General features: G+C 34.3%; 1 protein-coding gene and 1 non-coding gene across 2 annotated transcripts in view; one reads left to right on the plus strand and one right to left on the minus strand.

Annotated features, from left to right (window-relative positions):
- Positions 1-22024, minus strand: part of SNTG1 (syntrophin gamma 1) — a 422721-nt gene that overhangs the window by 101103 nt on the left and 299594 nt on the right. The window contains exon 11 of the mRNA XM_049775722.1: positions 19976-20105. Within this exon, the coding sequence (XP_049631679.1) occupies positions 19976-20105 (130 nt within the window). The remainder of the gene's footprint in view (positions 1-19975; positions 20106-22024) is intronic.
- On the plus strand, positions 19239-19345 carry LOC126012890 (U6 spliceosomal RNA). Its single transcript, XR_007497236.1, has one exon. It is a non-coding gene; the product is annotated as a U6 spliceosomal RNA (small nuclear RNA).

Raw genomic sequence — 22024 nt, forward strand, 5'->3', positions numbered from 1 at the left:
TTCAATTTACCTGAAATCTCAGTGGAATATTTCTATTATTGCAGGCAAAACATTTTTTTATTTTCATAACCAAATTTAATGAAGAATAATAGTCTTTTAAAATCGGAAGCATTTATTTTCTAATGCATAGATCTCTATGGGTTAAACATATGACTCCCATCACAATAAATATAATTTATTTATGTAATATATTTTTAGAGTAAACACACACATATACAGAGACATGCCCTATAATTGTGGGGTGGTAAGAGAAAGAATTGTAGTAATAAAACAACAAATGGTCCAAGTCATACGAACTGGAAATTTTGTCTAATAAACTAAGCTTTGGGGCAGGTATATGGTGGAGGTAAAAATGCTCTACATTGATGGTTGTGGTGCTAAAATGCTAGAATGGTGGGTGCATGAAGAGTGTTATTAATTGTAATTCTCAACACTTCAATAAAATGATTTAAAATATTAAGTATGTGTATACATGCATGTGTATATGTGTGCTCATGTATGTATGTTTTAAAGAACTGTTATTACAGAGCATCCAAACCCATGAAGCCCAAAGAGTACCTGATGGGGCCGGAGAGATAGCATGGAGTTAAGGCATTTGCCTTTAATGCAGGAGGTCATCAGTTCGAATCCCGGCGTCCCATATGGTCCCCCATGCCTGCCAGGAGCAATTTCAGAGCATGGAGCCAGGAATAATCCCTGAGCACTGCCAGGTGTGACCCAAAAACCACACACACACACACACACACACACACACACACACACACAAAACCCAAAGGGTACCTGATAAAATACTCAAAAAGACTACATGTCATATACTACGCAAAATCATGTAAAACATGATAGCGATACAATACTAAAAGTATTGTATCTAAAATACTAAAAGATTAAATAAAATAAGTAAATAAGTACAATTAAATAAAATAAGTAAAATACTAAAACATTAAGGAAAGGATTTCATACAAAGGATCCTATGATTTACAGCAGACCTATCAAATAAATGAGACACTTCATATCAAAAACAATGTAGAAAAAAGTTTTAAAAGTCAAGGTAATAAAAACTTACCAAGGAAAATATACCCAGCCAAACTCTCATTCAGATTTGATAGAATATAATGATACAAAACTTCAGATATAAACAATAGTGCATAAACTCAAAACCAACATAAAAGAACTAAAGAGACTACTTTAAGGCAAAACAACCCCACAAGCACAGTAAACTTCTATAAATAGATGGCGCAATGCTCCTTGACAATAATTGGTCTCAATACCAATGATCTAAATGTACCAATTAAGAGATGAAGTTGCAAAATAGGTTAAAAATTGAACCCTGTATTTCTCTGCCTGCAAGAAATACATTTGGATAGTCAGAACAAACATAAAGTCAAAGGACAAAAGACAGTCCTTCATGAAAATAATTCTGAAAAAAATTTTAGTTGCTAATATAAGTCGATATGGACTACAGAGTCAAAAATTAGAAAGGAAGGGGAAATTCTTAACAATGATAATATATAGATGAACTTATAAGTATCTAAAGAGGAAGCAAAAGTACTTAAAACAAATTATAATATATTTAAAGGAGACCATTGGTAGCAACATAATAGTAATTGGGACTTCAACACAGGTTTTTGTGTTTTTGGGGTTTTTTTTGGGTCACACCCAGCAACACTCAGGGGTTACTACTGGCTCTACACTCAGAAACCACTCCTCGCAGGCTCGGGGGACCATATGGGATGCAAGGCAAAAGCCCTACCTCCATGTTATCTATCCGGCTCCAACACAGTTATTTTACACTTAAATTAAATAAAACTCAGCAAATAAATAATGGCTTTGAAGGAAGCAATAGTATATATTATATAGTATATAAACAAAGTATATCTAGTACATATATAGACTATATATAGGGTAGTCTATACCCACAAATCCTATTACAAATAATTCTACAATGAATGTGAGGCATTCTATGATATAGATCACATGCTGGGCCACAAAGAAAACGTGAATAAAATCAAGAGATAGAAATTTTATCAAGTCCCTTTTCATATCCTGGTGCTCTGAAAATAGAACTTAATCACGAACAGAAAGGAAGAAATAGAACAAAACCTGAAAATTAAACAAATCTCTATTGCTCAGTAGGTCAAGAGGAAATCAAAGAGAAATTCAAAAGTTTTATGAAATCCAATGAGTACATGATTTACCAGAATCTTGGAAAAATAGCAAAAGCAATGTTAAGAAGAAAGTTTATAGCTCTAAAAGCATACATTAAAAAGGAAGAAATGGGCCACATTAAAAAAAAAAACTTGACTGCACAGCTTGAGAAACTGGATAATGACCATGAAAAGAAGCTCAAAGTTGAGAGAGAGAGATAAAATTATAAAACTTAGAGGAAAATGTAGTGAATTGGATTAAGAAATAAGCCCAAAAGAGCAGTGAAACCATTAACTGGTTCTTTGAAAAAATAAATCAAATCTAAAATACAAGCAAGAAAAAGAAAGAGAGAGAACTCAATCAGAAATTAATTAAAAAACCCTCCTAGAAAAAACAGATTTGTATAGTAAAGTGGCAAGTTACAAAGATTACATTCACAATGTTTTCCTAGAATATCAAATATCAGAATATGTATTTTCTCAGAATATAAATATCAGAATAGCAAATACCTTAAAAGAAGAATAATTTTGTATAGAAAACTACAAAAACACTATTTCAAAAAATAAAAGAGAGCACTGGAACTGAAAACACATCCCCTGCTCATAAATTGGGTGTGTTAACATATTTAAAATGACAATACTCCCAAAGTATTGCTCAAATTCAATGAAATCTCTATACAGATACCCATAACCCTTTTTTCAAATAATAATAGATCAAGCAGTCCTGAAATTCTTATGGAAAAATAACTTCCTGCTCTTGAAGAGCCAAAGCAATTTTTGAGAAAAACACAGGAGACATTACTTTCCCCAAATTTAAACTGTACTAAAAGCAATAGTGATTAATAGCATGACATTGTAATAAAGACAAAGCCGCAAATGTATGGAACAGAGTTAAATATTCTGAGATTGAACTACACATATATAATGAGATAATCTTTGAGAAAGGCCAAAAAATGTGAAGCAGACCAAGAAAGCCTCCTTAACAAAGTGTTCAGAAAACTGTTCTACATGCAAAAATATGTACTCTGACCACTTTAAAACACCAATCAAAAAAGTAAAATGAAATGGAAGATATAAGACTTGAATTTATCAGGTATATGTACAGAGTAAAATATAGGCAGAACTCCCCATAACTTAGAAGCTAAATGTATCCATATTTGAATGCTCCAGGTTATAATACCAAACTTGGAGGCTAAAGCAGCAGCACATCTGGTAAGATTCTTGCCTTGAAGAAGGATCATCCAGTTGCAATCCCTACAACCACATATGGTCCCCTGAATCTCTCCAGTAGTACCACAGAGCCAGGAGTAATCTCTGAGCAAAATGTGCAGCTCCATAAGCCATATAAATAAATTTAATTAAATAGAACAAACCCAAGAGATGATTTCAATTATTTAGCAAAAACAAAAACAAAAAAACAAAAAAAAAACAACCAAATTAATAAACTCCAGCATATTTAAATTTGTTACATGAGAAAAGAAACTAGGACTAAACTCTTAAAATGTCCTAAAAATGAAAGAATATATTTTTACACCATATATCATATAAATTGAAGATTTATAAAACACTCATAAAGCTTAACAATGGAAGTTTAAATAAGCATATTAAAAATAGGTAGTGTGGGCCAGAATAAAATGGGCATCAATAATTCTCTTGCCTTGTATATAACTTGGTGAACCTTGTTACCATATGCAGCCCCTGAGAAGCTCAAGAGCAATATCTGAGCTTGGATAAATTAGTAATTTTTAAACATAGAACCAGGAGTAACTTCTGAGAACTACTTGATGTGGCTCCCAAACAAAGATTGGTAGTAGAAATTAACAGACACTCCCCCTTATCAGGGACAACTCAGTGAAAAATAAAAACAAATATAATTTGCTGTACTTTGTAATCAGAGAAATAAAAACCATAATGTCAATGAGATACTATCTCACACCAATGAGAATTACATTATTAAAACACAGGAAATAATATTTACAGCTATATGATGCAGATTTTATTCATTTATTGATGGTGGGAAAAAAGATAGAAGTGAAAAACCAACATGAAACTATGGCATTGCCAATGATAATGAATTTTCTTTGTTTTAGTTATCATGATTTAGACTTTTTCAATACTGTTAATAATAGGGTTCCACATGTGCAATATTCCAATACAGCACTGCCACTAGATACTAGAGTATCTGTTTCCCTCAACATTATTTTTCTAGAGACTACCCAACGCTCTCTCACCCTGATAATCAGGTTTAAGAGATCCACCCACCCCATCTCACATCCATGAGAAACTTCATTCTATATACCAGCTTTTAGATTCTGTTGATTTTGGTCATTCATTGTTCCTATACAATGCTTCTTTATATCCCACATCAAATATAAATCATACTGTATCTTTCTCCTTCTGATTTGTCCTTGTTTTATATTAAGAGAGTGTTTTTATAGACACTAGAGTTTTTCTATGTTGGGCTATTTTCCTATGAGATTCCTAAACATTTGACTTCATGGCATTAAAACTGCTCCTTAAAAAATTCTATTGAACCATTGTGATTTACAAAGACCTTCATAGTTGGGTCTCAGACATACCTCCACCAGTGTTGACCTCCCACCACCAATGTTCCCCAGATGCATCCCATACCACCCTCTTTGCCCCCAATTTGCCAGTGTAGCAGGCCCATTTTAAGTTTAGATTGTTAAAGTTTGGTTCTCTTGATTACATTGTTGTTGCCTTTGGCTTGGATATTTATTCTGTCTCTTTTTAACACTACCAATGCACCTGAGACCACTTGGCTCTGGCCCCCATCCTTTCATATTTGTATTTATCCTCTTCCACTCAGTTTATTTTCTTTTCTTCACTATCCTCTGGGGCCAAGTATATGGGAATTGGGGACAATTCCCATTTAGACCATTGTGTTTCTTCATGCAGTTATTCTAAATACTACATATTAGTTATATTATTATGTATTTATCCTTAATCTTCTGGCTTACTTCATTTAACATAATACCTTCCAGTTTCATCCATATAACTTCAAATTGCATGATTGCATCATTCCTTACAAATATGTAGTATTCCATTGTATATATGTAGCACATCATGATCCACTCATCTGTGGTTGGACATCTAGATTGATTATAAGTCTTAGCCATTGTACTCTATGAATAGGGCTCAATAAATAGCAGTCATCATCACTTATGGTTAGGGAAAGCCAAATCAAGACAGAAATGAGATATCATCTTACACCAGTGGGGATGGCACATATCAAAAATACTAGAAAAAATTTCTTTTGGTAAGGATGTGGTGAGAAAGGAACTCTCATCCACTGCTGGTGGAAATAATGCCTGGACCAACCTCTATTTAAACAGTATGGAGGATTCTCAGTAAACTCAAAATTGAGCTGCCATATGACTTAGCAACGCATTTTTTTGGTATCTCTCCTCAGGACAGAAAATATTCATCCAAAAGGATGTATGCACACTGGTATCCATTGCAGCACTCAAAGCAACTAATTTTAGATATAATTTTCAATTTGACAAGTTTAAGTAGAGACTTTAGTATGATTTACAATAAAGGTTTCTATACAAGTCTTGAGTGGTATTTTAACATTTGCACATAATTTTTATATGATATATACCTACAATTTAAATAACTTGGTTTCTTTTGGCCACACCCAGAAGTTCTAGAGCCAGCTTACTTCAGACTCTGTACTATGGGATCATTCCAGAGGACTATGTTGGGTGCCAGATACTGAACCAGAGATGACCTTGTACAAGATCAGTGCTCTATACACTAAACTATAATTCCAGCCCAATCTTTCAATTTCTATTAAAATTCTTGAGCCTAGAAAGATATATGTGCTTTGTTTTCATTCTTATTTTCCTGAAACAAAGAGGTTTTGATGAGCTTCAGAGCAGACTTTCAACTAATTCTATTTATTATGTTTGGTTGCCTTTTGACTATAACTTCTTGATTACATTTATGGAACTCTTTATTAAATAAACTCTGTATTAAATAAGTTTTAATGAGCAATTTAAAAAACATGTCATGACATTTTTAATTTAATCACTGTGAAATGCAGTTATAAAGTTGTCATGATTTAGTTTCAGTCATTCAATGACCACCACCTTGACTCTTTACCAGTGTACATTTCAGCCACCAATGTCCCCAGCTTCCCTCCTGTCTTCCACCATGCCTGACTCTATGGAAGACATTTTTCTTCTTTCTCTTTCTCTAATTTTTTAAAATATACAAAAAGACTTGTTCATTGCAGTGTTAGGTACAATAACCGATGTTAACCCCAAGAACCAATAGCAGATACATTGATAAAGGAGTTTTGATAAATTTAGATAATTAAATATTGATAGCTTAAAATATACATCTCAAAAACTTATGAAAACTTGACTAGAAGTAGGGGGCAGCACATTATGTGAAATCAAAAGATAGCAAAGCAAATATCAGATAATATCCCTTATTTATTATTTATAAAATAATAGAACAAGGACATAGACCATACTGAATAAAGACAATTTCTTGGCCTTTTTTGGGAAGGGGGCCACACCCAGTGATGCTCATGGTTACTATGCGCTCAGAAATCTTTCCTGCTTTGGAAACAATGGAAGTTTAAATAAGCATATTAAAAATAGGTATTGAATTAAAATATGGGACACCAGGGGATCGAACCGCTGTCCGTCCTAGGCCAGTGTGGGTAAGACAGCCACCTTACACTTGCACCACCGCTCTGGTCCCAATTTCTTGCCTTTTAAGGCAAAACAGAGATTACTAACCAATGGGGTAGAGAGCAGAAAAAGAACTGAGATAAAGGAGACATATAGATTGTGGTGGAGGGCACAGTGAACTTTGGTAGTGGTAAAAATCGCAGTAACTTTCAGTGAAGACTTGTGGTACATAAATACTTTGAATGTTTCTTCTTTGTAAATGTGCTATCTATACTACTCCGACAAGAAAACTCATTTTATATCAAACTGTTTAAATATTAGCAATTTATTCAATAATTTTATACTAAATGAGATTCATTGTGGTGACTTCATGTACTCATTTATTCTTGTAAAGATACTTGCTCTTGGTGCACCCTCAGTCTTTTTTTTTTTTAATTTTCACAACTCAGATTTGAATGTGAAATCACTATGTTTAATTTTAGGACATAACCCTGCTCTCTTACCTCTGTGGAAATTTTCTTTAACTCTGAATACTACAATAAAAATAAAAGTACATTGAAAAACCTTTATGAAAATTAAAGGTTTTGAGATATTTGAGATGGAAAGAACTAAATTACATTTTCAATCATTTTACAACTAGGATTAGACATACTTTTGTTGTTTATGAAGAATTATTATGTCTTTGAGTAAGTAATTTTTAATTATTTTATTATGGATGTTAGGTTGCACCAACACTTTTATTAATGATTATGATTGTGATGTATTCACTTATCACATCTCTCTCAAACTAAATTGTCCAACATTCTCCATCAATGGCCACCTTTAATGTATTCTACTTAGGCATGCTCCCACATTTGATACTTGTAGTCTCAGGCCAATTTTCTCATCATTAGATGCTATTCATGTCAGCATTTTATAATTTATTTATTAATATTGTGGTAGATTAAATCACACTTAGCAGTGTTTAGGGATTATTCCTTATTCTGCACTCAGGGATTTAAAGGATCTCTGCTGACGCTGGGGAGAAGCTGGGGAGAAAGATATGGGGTGCCAAAGTTAGAACTTATGATTAACTATGTGAAAGGCCTCATGACAGCAATGTGAAAAGTAAGGAAACTTCCCATTGTACTATTGCTTCAACCTCACTATTTTATTTATTTAAATTTTTTAAATGCATTTTTTTGGAACAAAAATGTTCCAAAGGTAATAATTACTATATATAAAAGCCCAGTATAGCTTATACTGTAATTAGCACTTTCTACTCCATTACCTTGAATCATTTGTTAAAACCAAAGAAACAATTAGTAATATTTTATTATAAGCTACTAAAGATTCTAAGAATATATTATTAATTATAATATTCATATTAAAATCTAAACAATTCAAAGTATAATGGGCTGAAAATATAGCTCAAAGGGCTAAAGTGAATGTTGTCATGTGAAAGTAGGAGTGTCTCTGCGTTGCACAGTCCTTATGTAGTATATAGTTGTGGTGTTCCCCCATCAAAATTTTTTGTCTTAACTAAGAAAGTTTGTTTTATATAAGAAAAATATCTTATTATTGAATTAATATAGACTTAGTTTGAGACATCTTCACTATTGCAACATTATTCATTAAGAAATAAATAAAACTGGTGCCCTTTCCCACATCCCTACAAAGCTCTTTTTTATTCCTTTACTCTCTATCCCCCCCAAACATCTCTAATCTACATTACTCTTTTTAATCAGTAGTGTACAAGCGTTATCACAGACCAAAGCCGTGCATTGTGTGTAACAACCCCAAACTGTTTCAAGATACATAAAATGGACACGTATTTCTTTAGAATATTTTGGTTTTTTTTCTCTGACAGCTATAATTCTTACTAAATGTTGTCTTATATAGTGACGATTCTAACCGCTTTTCTTCTTCTCTTTTTGAGCTGTTTAACAAGGAATCTTAGAGAAAGAGTCCCCCAGATTAATGCTTATGATTGAACCATAATTGTTCTTATCACCCCCTTATGGGCCAAGAACACCACGTGGCATTGCTCCTTTTTTGCATAGGCACATTAAAATGGGAAAATACTATACATATAAATAAGATCCTATCTAATAGAGATTGGTACAGACTAATCTTATAGTGCAAAGGGACCTTACACCCTGAACATTGACATAACGACCTGGCACAGACCTCAGAAGAAAGGGCATTCCCCTGAACCAGGGAAGCCATCCACAAAACATCCAGGCTGGTCTATAGCATCACCTGGAAGCAATCCTCTACCAAGGAAGACTCTACACTGCTCAGACATCGTCCTGCTCAAAAGAGACTTCCATTAACACTGAGAAGACTTAACAACAACAACGATTTGCTTACAGGACAGGGCTCCCTGCACTGCCCTTTGATTGTAAGGTGAAACCAGAGGACGCTCCACATCCTGACTTCAATGTTGGATATACAGATTCCAGGATCTTAAATACAGAAGCTTGATACCAACAACAGAGACTGTGTGAAAAATATAAGTGTGTTGGCACTACAGACAATGTCTTGGATTGGACGATCTAGCTTGCCTGGAGCCTAGAGTTGGTCTTGTGCCAGGAACCTTCAGGGGTCGGGTCTTTTTGTATTTAGGCCAAGGTTATTTCTTTCCATGTCCCTCATATTTTGGTGGGCCTATGCAAACAACAATTGCCACTCTAACACCATTTTTGCTGTGCTCCTTTGACTCTAATCCTTAAAAAGAACCCAGTTTAGATTTGAGGTCAACTTAAGCTAATATGCATGAATATGGAAATGTAAAAAAAATGCTATGCCTGTAATGTTTAAGGAGTTATGTAAGTTTTATGGCTTTAGATTGCCTTGTGTGCTGTTAAGAAATATTATAGTGTGTTACAATCTTAATGTTCTTTGGATGAAATTTCAAAGTTGGGATATCAGCAAGGGGACTTCTGAGAATTATGTTATGTATTGTCCTTCCACTGTAACTTTACCTTGTCCTCTTTCTTTGCATCCTTGTTCTCATAATTACAAATAAAAAATTAAAAAAAAAAAACCATTCCTGACTGTGCATGAAAATTGTCTTATGTTGCAGGATTGAAGCTAGATTGGCATGCACCCTACTGACTGTACTCTCTCTATGTTAAAATATCATTTTCTCCTATCTATTAGCTAATATGTAAAATAAAATGGGTAAGCTTTTAAAAAAAAAGAAATAAATAAAACTGGATCAAATAAAATGTGTCTGCCATACTTTTTCATTTTTTCTTTTTTTGGTTTTTGAGCCACATGAGTTACTCCTGGCTCTGCACTCAGAAATTACTCCTGGCAGGATTGGGACCATATGAGATGTTGGGATTCAAACCACCGCCCATCCTGAATCAGCTGTGTTCAAGGCAAATGCCCTACCTCTGTGCTATCTCTCCTTCCCTCTATATACTTTTATAGTATTATTTAAATTTGGGAAAGAAAAAGACTCACATCTTTTTTTTTAATGTATTTTTTAAGTAACATGATCATAGTTGGGTTACAGTCACAAACAGATCACCCCCCCCCTTCACCAGTATAACACTCCTCCCCACCTTCCATCCCCTGCCTGTATTCGAGGCAGGCATTCTACTACAGTTATTTGTTCTTAAGTTCAGTAAATTGTATTGTTTTCCTTAAAGGATAAGAGTAAAAAATATATTAAAGGTGTGATAGTGGCAATCGCTGTTGTTTGCATAGGTCCAGAAAAATGGGGAAAATGGAACAAAATCCTTGATCTGATTACAAAAAGGCCTCACCCCAGAAGTTTATTGGCATAAGACCGACTCTGGGTTCCAGGCATACCAGTCTGTCCAACCCGAGTCATTCTCCACGGTCCCGGTGAAACTTGTTCACACTTTAGCTATTGTTGGTATCAGATTCTCATATATTTTTTATTTAAACAAATGTATTACATACATGATTGTGTTTGGGTTTCAGTCATGTAAAGAGCACCACCCATCACCAGTGCAACATTCCCATCATCAATGTCCCAAATCTCCCTCCTCCCAACCAAATCCCCGCCTGTACTCTAGACAGGCTTTCTATTTCCCTCGTACATTCTCATTATTAGGATAGTTCAAAACTTAGTTATTTCTCTAACTAAACTCATCCCTGTTTGTGGTGAGCTTCATGAGGTGAGCTGAAACTTCCAGCTCATTTCTCTTTTGTGAATGAAAGTTATTATTGCATTTTTCTTAAAACCCATAGATGAGTGAGGCCATTCTGCATCTTTCTCTCTCTCTGACTTATTTCACTCAGCATAATAGATTCCATGTACATCCATGTATAGGAAAATTTCATGACTTCATCTCTCCTGACAGCTGCATAATATTCCATTGTGTATATGTACCACAGTTTCTTTAGTCATTCATCTGTTGAAGGGTATCTTGGCTGTTTCCAGAGTCTTGCTATGGTAAATAGTGCTGCAATGAATATAGGTGTAAGGAAGGGGTTTTTGTATTGTATTTTTGTGTTCCTAGGGTATATTCCTAGGAGTGGTAAAGAGGAAACTGTACTCTCCAAGCAAGTGAAAGCAGAGATTAACAAATGGGAATATATTAAACTGAGAAGCTTCTGCACCTCAAAAGAAATAGCGCCCAGGATACAAGAGCCCCCCACTGAGTGGGAGAAACTATTCACCCAATACCCATCAGACCAGGGGCTAATCTCCAAAATATACAAGGCACTGACAGAAATTTACAGGAAAAAATCATCTAATCCCATCAAAAAATGGGGAGAAGAAATGGACAAACACTTTGACAAGGAAGAAATACAAATGGCCAAAAGACACATGAAAAAATGCTCCACGTCACTAATCATCAGGGAGATGCAAATCAAAACAACTATGAGGTACCACCTCACACCCCAGAGATTGGCACACATCACAAAGAATGAGAATAAACAGTGTTGGCGGGGAAGTGGAGAGAAAGGAACTCTTATCCACTGCTGGTGGGAATGCCATCTAGTTCAACCTCTATGGAAAGCAATATGGAGATTCCTCCAGATTCTTATATTTAAAGATTCTGGATTCTGTGCATTCTTTTCATCGATGTCAGGCTGATGTGGAGCATCCTCTAGTTTCAGCATAGTATTAAATGTGGAGCAGCTATCTGCCCTGCAAGCAGACTGTTGCTGAGTCATCTGGGGGTTGAGAGCACTTTTTGGAGTAAGTCAATGCCAAAGCAGTGGTAGGTCTTCCCTGGTAGAGGCTTAGATCCTGGTAATGTTATAGACAATTGTGGTTGTTTCCATAGATGGTATTCATTGTTCAGGTGTGTGCGGGCGATGTCCATTCTTCTGAGACCTAAGCCAAATCATTATGCCAATGTTCAGGGTATAAGGCCTAATTGCATTACCAAATTTGTGTTCCCATATCTATTAGATAAGAACTTGTTTGCATATGTATTATTTTCCCATTTTAATCTTCCTATGCAAAAGAGAAGCAATGCCACAAGATATAGTTGGTGCATCTGAGGGTCGACGAATCAAGTCCAATATCTTTATTCTAGAATTCTCTTTGCAGAGATTTCAACATCACTTGGTCTATGCCTTTGAAAACTGTAAGGGTTTTTTTTTTTAATAGGGACTGCACTAAATCTGTAAATAAATGAAGCCATCTCAATTTAAAAAGCTTTCCTCACAAAGAAATGACTAGAATAAAATTAAATGATTACAATAAAAAGACAACCACAAACTGAAAGAGAACATGTGTCCATATCTCTTCTGAAACAAATATTAATCCCCAACATATTTAAGTCACTTCTAAAATTTAGTAACAAAAATCCAGAATAAAGTGTATAAGAGATAAGCTAATATTGGATAGAGATAAACAGAAACTAGGAAGAGATATATAGATGATCAATAAGAATCTAAAATGTGATCATTATAACTGGTTATTAGATAAAAATATATCAAAATAAAATTAAGCTATTACTATTACCAGTCAGACTAGCAAACAAAAAATGAATCAAAATAATCAGTATTGACATGGATAGGGTGAAAAGGAACTGACAATATTGCTAATACAAATGTCAATATTTTTTTTACCATTTTTGGTAAACAACTTGGACACCATAATCACACACAAAGCTGATTTTTTATGATTCAATAATCCCATTTTGGTCTTTATTTCACAAGCCTTATAACTGTTCAGAAAATTCATAATACTCTGATAATTGCATCACTACTCACTGTATTCAAACCAAGAAACAACCTGAGTGTTTAAAGCAAATGACTGTATAAAGAAGACTATAAGAAAAAATGAAATAATGTAATTTTCCACTACCTGGATGGTACTCTAAGGTATGTTGAATGAAGTGAATTAGGAAAGAGATACAAAATGATCCTCTCATATATGGTATATAAATGAACATAGTAGGGGAATAATTAATGATAAAAGGTAACACAATCAAAGAGCTTGTCTACTGAGGAGAGCTCACCATTGTAGTTAGACTTGGTGAGAGACAAGGGGTTTTGAGGCTAGAAGGAGGCATTAAGAAAAATAGAGGGAGAAAAAACACAGGTTTTGTAATATTGTATGCATAACAACCTATCATTAGCATTATATTGTACAATAAATCACAGTGCTTTAATGTTTTATTTTTAATTTTTTATACCATAAAAGCAATAACTGCTAAAATAAAAGCCACCCACATAATGAAGAAATTATTTGATCACCATATATCTGCTGAATATTTTATCTTGTATGTATATAAAGTACATAAACTCAACAACAGTAAAACAACAAAACCAACAATTCATCAAAAATAAGGAGAATAGATGAAAAGATGTTGCTTCAAAGAACAGATGGATAAAGTGTTTATAAACAAGAATTATGAGGGAAATTATTATTTAAGGAGAGCAATCCAAATGATTATGTCACTGAACTTAAGCCAATAAGAATAGCCTGTGATAGTACCACTGTAGGTAGGAATACAATGAAAGAGAAAATCTCATTCTCTGTCACTGAAACAGTTACTGATTCAACTTCTATTGAAAACAATATCATAAAATTAAAAACACAACATTCATATGACCTGGTGATTATACTTCTTGGCATTTATATCTCAAACACTAAAATATTGATTCAATAAAGATATTTTCTAGCTACATGGAAAAAATGTACTCAGACCTATAGCTTACAACATTCAAAATATTAATTCTAAATATAAAATATCTGGATAACAGAACTTAATCCATAATATATTTTGAGTAAAACATAGGAAGGACCCTTTATGACGTTGAATATAGAGGAGTCTCAATAATTCATTGCCATTGGTCAGTTGAAAAATATATAAAAATGGTAATACATTAAATTAAGAATACTCTGCTTTGCAAAAAATGATCACAAGAGGAGCTGGAGTGATAGCACAGTGGTAGGGCATTTGCCTTACACTAGTCTGATCCTGGATGGATCTCGGTTTATTTTCCATTGTCCCATGTGGTGCCCCAAACCAGGAGTGATTTCTGAACACATATCTAGGATTAACCCCTGAGCATCACTGGGTGTGACCCCAAAACAAAAAACAAACAAAATACAATGATGACAAGAATAAAAAGACACCTCAGATTGGAAAATAATATTTTCCCACCTCTAAAGGGCGATTATCCAAGATATATAAATTAATTACAACTTTCACTAAATTTAAACAAACAAAACAAGCAATCCCATCTAAAATTAGAAGCAGAGATGAACAGAAATTTCCTCTACAAAGATATAAGTGATGTAAGTCTATAGAAAATAATATTCATAATCACTGCTCAGCAAATAAATACAACTAAAATATAAATAACCAGTGTTCTCTGGGATGGGGGAAATAAAACATTTCTCCATTTCTAGTGAGATATTAACCATGTCTTCCTTTGACAAAAACCTAATAATTGAGTTTTCATATGATCCATAAATTCAAATTCTGGGCATCTATCCCACAGGCTCAAAAATTATAATCAGAAAAGACATTTGTGTGCTTATGTTTACTGCAACACTATTCATGAAAGTCAAAATCTGGTAACAACCCAAATGCCTAAGAACAAATGACTTGAATAAAGAAGGTCTGATATATATAACTTTACTCAGCTAAAGGAAAATATAAAATTATGCAATATTCTTCTACAGGGAAGAAAATGGATGACATAATTCAGAGAAAATATTATGAGAGGACTAAATAGAGACTGTTTTCCCTCATATAGTATACAAAGAAGCAGAGTAAGGGGATAAAGATGTGAGATATGCAACTAACCCTGAGAACTGGTGTATAGAAACTGAGTTTACTCATCCAGAATGCAACTTCAACCTGTGGTTTGATTTAGTGGAGTCTAAGGGAAATGGCTTCCAGCAGTCAATTATCAGGACATGTCCACAAGCAGGGGAATTTAAGCAATCAAAACTGGTAGCAAGCAAGAAGGGAGGTGGAGGAGAAGGGGCTGCCGAGAGCAAATCAGTAGCAGCTGAGAGTCGGTTTCTTCTCATGCTAAGAATATATCTTTTCACTTTGAGAGCTGGTTGGCTGCTGGCTGGGATGGGGGAATGACCTGCTTCTTAAGAACTAAGGGTAGGGCCCGGAGAGATAGCACAGCGGCGTTTGCCTTGCAAGCAGCCGATCCAGGACCAAAGGTGGTTGGTTCGAATCCCGGTGTCCCATATGGTCCCCCGTGCCTGCCAGGAGCTATTTCTGAGCAGACAGCCAGGAATAATCCCTGAGCACCACTGGGTGTGGCCCAAAAATCAAAAAAAAAAAAAAAAAAAAAAAAAAAAGAACTAAGGGTAAAAAAAATGAGGGAAATAACATGATGGCTAAAAAGGGGTCTGTAAGGTGGCAAGCAAAGGGAGGAAGGAAGGGGGTATATATAATAGGGGGGAGAAGAACATAGACATTATATCTATTACAGATGGATATTAGACTGACATTGGTGTGGTGATCACATATACTCATGTGCATACATCAGCAGACAGAGGATCGATCCATTGTTACATTTACAGAGCTGACCCAGGTAATATGGACAGAACACTTAAAAAAAAAAAGGAAAAAAAAGAATACATAAAGCTGGCAAGCCTGATGTAAAGTTTTTCCATTTTTTAGGCCAATCATAATTGGTGAAGGTGAACATGAAGAAAGGCTTCATGTTTTAGGTCGTAAATAGAGCATCTTTGAAAACAATCATATTTTTCAAGTCTAGTAAACTAAGTGATATGGTAATGAGTATGGGAGATCTATACCATGAGATTTATATTATATCTATTACAGATATTAAACAGTCATTGGTATGGCAAACATATACACACATGAGCATATATTGACAGATTCTAAGGATCAAACCATGGATTAAAGTTGAAAAGTAGACCCAGGTGAAATGGCACAGAATATTTGAGAGAGAGGAGAGAGGGGGAGAGATAGAGAGAAGGAGAGAGAGAAGCAATTCTCCCCATTTTGGGGGATTTATTTAGTAAGAAAATCTAGTTTCTCTAGTGTTCATAGTTCATGTTAGAACCAGGTTATTGGGATTGTTTAGCTTGTTATTTTTACCCTCAAATGCACCAGTAGTACCATATTGCATTGTTTCTTTTTGCATAGGCACATTAAAATAGGAAAATATTATGTGTGCAAACAAGTTCTTATCTAATAGAGATAGGAACATACTAATTTTATACAGGAGATGGGCCTTACACCCTGACCACTTGACATAGTGACTTGGCTTAGACTTCAGTAGATCGGACATTGACCATTCACCCCTGAATCATGGACACCATCTGCGGAAACAATCATGGTTTTCTACATCATCACCAGGAATAAAAAATCTACCAAGGAAGGCCCTACTACTGCACCGACTTACTCTAAAGAGGGTCCTTATGATAACCTGACGACTTGGTAACCGCAACAGTCTGCTTTTTAGAACAGGATTCTATGCACTGCTACCTGATGGTGAGGTGAAACCAGAAGACGCTATAGGTCACCTGAACTTTGACATAAGATCTATACAGACACCAGGATCTATAACTACAGATACCTGACAGCAACAACCGTGATGGTGAAGAACTTTTACCAGGACCACTGAGAATGACTATGGGGATGGACAACCTACTATGCCTGGAGCCTGAAGTTGGTCTTATGCTAGAATACTTCATGGATAAAGTCTCCCCGTTTTAAGTCAAAGGTTTTTCCTTTCCATTTCTCCCATATAGAAAAACACACTAAAAACAGCACTACACTGCACTCATCACAATGGGGAAAGGACACAGAACACCACTGAGATTAATAAATATGGTATTTCTGAAGACTCAAATAGTACCAGCCACTTATTTAGCCTCTCGGATAAAGAGGAATTGTTGACTATGTACAAAGAAACAAAAGAAAACAAGAAAACAAACAAACAAACAAAAAATCCAATAAGTAAGAATCAAGAGGACTTAGGAGTAGAAATGAGAAAATTTCAAATAAAAATAACAGGACTGAAAACTTGATAGGCAAAATTAAAAATTCACTGGAAGGTTTCACTAGCAGAGGACAGAATCAGTGAGCTGGAATCTGAGTGATATAACACCTTCTTACAATAAAAGAATTTGGAAAAGATCCTTAAACTAAATGAATAGAAAATAAAGGAAAAATACAAAAAAGTAGAGACAAAATTTAGAACTCTGGGTTAAATTTGATAGAAACAACATAAAAAGTATTAGAGTCCCAGAGACCCAGGAAAAATTCCCCATGAAGAATAGTCAACATCACTGAGAAGCTCCCTGAGTTGATGAGTGCATATATCCACATTCTGGAAAGCCAGAGAATACCAGCTAAAGGAGACCAAAAGAAATGTAAGTCAAGGCACATCCTAGTTACAATGATGAAAACCAGAGATAGAAACAGAATACTACAACAGCAAGATCAAATTGGGAAATTGCATCTAAAGAAGCATACTTAACATTTATAGCAGATTTATCACAAGCAACTCCTGAATCCAGAAGGCAGTAGTGATATATAGTGAAAAAACTCAATTAAATGATCAACCAAGAATACTTTAGCCAGAATTTCATTTAGATTTGAAGGAAGGATACACAGCTTCATGAATATACAGTAGCTCAGAGACTTCAGAAGCTGAAGTTAAAAAAAAAGTTTAAAAAAAGAACTGCAGGGTCTACATGTGAAGGCACACCCACAAATAAAAATATATTCTACAATGTATGCCAGAAAATTCCATGATAATAATCTCTCAATATCAATGGGCTAAGTACACCAATTAAGAGACAGAGTGATAAAATAAATCAGAAAATTGAAAACACCATTTTTCTACCTGCAAACACGTCTGAATAGTTCAAGAAAACAGACTAAAAGCCAAAGGTTGGATGAAAATCCTTTAAGCAAACAACTCTCTTAAAAAAGCTGAGTGGTCATACTACTGTCAGATGACACAGGCTTAAAAGGTTATAAGAGACACAGATGGGTATTTTTTAATAATCAAGAACTGAGTATGTAAGGATGAAATTACACCCCTAAACATATATGCACTTAATCATAGACCAGAAAAATAATTAAAGCAATTACAAATGAACTTGAAAAATGTCATACTAGCAAAAAACTATTAAAAGCAGACTTCACAGCCCTGTCATTCTTGATAGATCAAAGAGACTAAAATTCTTCAAGAATATACTAGATTTGAAGAAGAATTGTAATAGAGTGGCTTAATACACACACTCTCACACCACACACATATATGTAGTAAGATAACTACTTATCTCCAGAATTATGAATACTTCTGCAATGAATATGGACTTTTTCCAAGATAGACAATATGGTGGGCAGAAAACATTCATATGTAAATCAAGAAGAAAGATATTTTATCAACTATCTTTTCATACCACAAAGCACTACAAATAGAAGTGAATAAAAGACAGAGAAAAATAATGTTATTAACTGAGAATTATACAGCTCAGTCCTGGACATCCAATGGATAAAGACAAAATCTAAGAGAAAATCAAAAGATGCTTTGAAACAAATGAAAATGAAGATATAAATTATCAGAATTTGTGGGACACAGTAAAAGCAGTATTAAGAAGAAAATGCATAGCTTTTCAAGCTTTCTTCAGGAAGGAAGAAAGGGCCTACCTATGTGACTAATGTCACAACTTAAAAAATGGAAAATAGCAAACAAAATGAACTAAAAATAGTAAGGCAGAAGGAAATAATAAAACTCAGAGTAGAAGTTAATGAAAAACCCTAAAAATAATTCAAAGGATTAATGAAAGCAAGAGTTGATTCTGTGAGAAGAAACAATCAATAAACTATTAGCATGATTTACAAAATAAAAAGAAATAATCTTAATAAACTGCATAAGTAATGAAAGTGTATATGTCACTACAGGCACTATTGAAACTCAAATACCAATCAGTGATTATTTTGTGTATCTTTATGCCACAATACAAGTAAACATAAAAGGAAGTGTGCTTGCTTCGGCAGCACATATACTAAAATTGGAACGATACAGAGAAGATTAGCATGGCCCCTGCGCAAGGATGACAAGCAAATTTGTAAAGCGTTCCATATTTTTAATGGGGCAGAGGAGATAGCACAGCGGTGTTTGCCTTGCAAGCAGCCGACCCAGGACCTAAGGTGGTTGGTTCGAATCCCGACGTCCCACATGCTCCCCCGTGCCTGCCAGGAGCTATTTCTGAGCAGAGCGCCAGGAGTAACCCCTGAGCATAGCCGGGTGTGGTCCAAAAACCAAAAAAAAAAAAAAAAAAGTATAAATTCTTGGAATCCTATATTCTCCCAATGTTTTGTTTTATTTTGGTTTGGGGCCACACTGGGCAATGTTAAGAAATTGGCTCTGTGCACAGAAATTGCTCTTGGCAAGCTCAGGAAAGAAGACCTAAATGAATCCTTGTCAGGATATTTCAGAAATTCTAAGAAACAAATATTCCAAAATGGAAATGGTCAGGAGTGTTCCATGAGACGGAGATAGGAGTAATCCTTGAGAGCCACTGGGTGTGCTACTTGTCAAAAACAACAATAAAATACTTTTAAACTAACAATGTGAGCTAAAACTCTGATTTATTTTAATGATTACTAAGTAAAGTTATACACACTACAGCAATTTACTAACACAATTTACTAACACAACAATTTACTAATACAATTTACTAACACAGACATACCATGCCCTTAAACCAGTACTTACATTGTGCTTTGTGAGGCTTGAAATATTAGTTGCTATTGCTTGTAGCCAGTCAAGACAATCTTCGGCAGAGAGGCACAGAATAATTCCACTGCATACTCCATCCACAGCAATTACTTGAAAAGCATTCTGCCTGCAGATATCAGAAAAAAAAAACACCACATAAAATAATCTTATTTGTTCGAACTTTAAATAATATCTGTTGAAAATTCCTTCTTTCAAATCACGAGAGTATACTGAGCATTGTTTAAAAATTATGTTAGTTTAACTTTATTAAAGAAAAGATATCCTTTATATTGTAATGCTATCATTTAATATATAAATATATTGTGTATGTGAAAGCATAAAGACATTTTAGGAGCCATAGCAAATACAGTGGGTAGGTTGATTTCCTTGCATGCAACTGATCTGAATTTGGTCTCTGGCATCCCAAATGATTTCCTGAGCACTGTCAGGAATGATCCTTGATCACAAAGCTAGGAGTAAGACCTCTGCACCAATGTATTTAACCCCACTAAATAAAACAACACAAAGGAATATATAAAACATTTTAGAGCAATTACCTTTCCAATTGAACATAAAATTATACATAGAAATTTACTCTACAATCTTCTTTTTATGCTTTTCAGCTGATTTACAATAAAAGATTACAAAAATTAGAAACATAAATATTTAATATCATTAAAATAAGATTTGTAATGACATAAATAGTTTTGTCAGCTGTTAAGACAACAGCAGCCTACTCATATTCTCAAAGAAATTTTGGGATTTTTATATGTTGTCTAACATTTAAAATGTATGTGAATATTGCACATTTTAGTAAAAGACTATATGTTCTTTAAAATATAATTGCTAAAATACGATTATTTCCTCCCTTTCAACATCCTTGCAGACAAGGGAATGAGAATGACAGTTATGTTATATTTAGTTTAAACATAACAGAGGTGAATAGAAAAATATCCTCAAGTAAATACAAGTATATCAAATCCTAATTTTTTAATTTTAATGTCTTTTCAAGTGAGACATTTTAAAAATTCACATAGAAATTTGGAAAAATATGAAATATTCAAAATATTGTTATTTGTATCAATTTATAATTTTTCCTCAAATCTTACATTTAGAAATATTTTGCATTTTTAAACCAGGTGTTTGTGACTATGTGATGGTTTTAATTATCCAAACAATTTATACCCAAAGAGCATATAACCAGTTTTTTTCTTTATGCCAATTTTTCTTTCCATGAAATGTGTGCATATCTAAAAAATAATTTGGGTACAAAAAACCTTTCATGTCTAAAGCACAATTGTGGGGGTGGTGCAAATACACTGAATAAGCAGACATTAGAGTTCTATACAAACTAAGCACAATTTTATAACAAAGGCAGATAAATTAAATAATTTTATCTAAAGTCCAATCACTAGACAAAGAGCAGAATTGGAGATTCTCCTATAGGGGTTAAGGGAGTTTGGCAGAAAACTACAGAGGTTGGGAATGGTTGTGTGAAGTAGTGAAGGACCAACCTTGGAATTGTCTCAATTACTAGAGATTTCTACGGTACCAAGTACACCCAGAAAAATAAGTAGTGTCTCATCGGATCCCTGATTTCTCAGGTACATAGTTGAAATTTTGTATTATCTTAATGAAAGGTGAAAAACTAAAATAGGCAGGGAAATTTAAAGTAATCACATACTTCGTTTTAGTTTAAGCATAACAGAGGTGAATAGAAAAATTCCTCAAGTAAATACAAGTATATCAAATTCTAATTTTTAATTTTAATCTGTCTTTTCAAGTGAGACATTTTAAAAATTCACATAGAAATGTGAAAAATGTCTTCATCCAAGTAGCCAAGTAAGAGCTATACTTGAATTCGAATTCCACCAACTCCAAGCCAATAGAACAGAATGTTGAATGAATTTTGTACAGTCTATGCAAAGAGATTCAGGTGCTTCTAGCTCGTAACCATCAACTAAAAAGCATACTATGGCTCCCAAAGCATTTCTGGCTACTAAGAGTTCCTTCCTCTTATAAAAAGCTTGAGGACAGACATTGTGA

This window comes from Suncus etruscus, chromosome 6 (assembly GCF_024139225.1).
Source record: "Suncus etruscus isolate mSunEtr1 chromosome 6, mSunEtr1.pri.cur, whole genome shotgun sequence".
In the NCBI taxonomy this organism is placed as follows: domain Eukaryota; kingdom Metazoa; phylum Chordata; class Mammalia; order Eulipotyphla; family Soricidae; genus Suncus; species Suncus etruscus.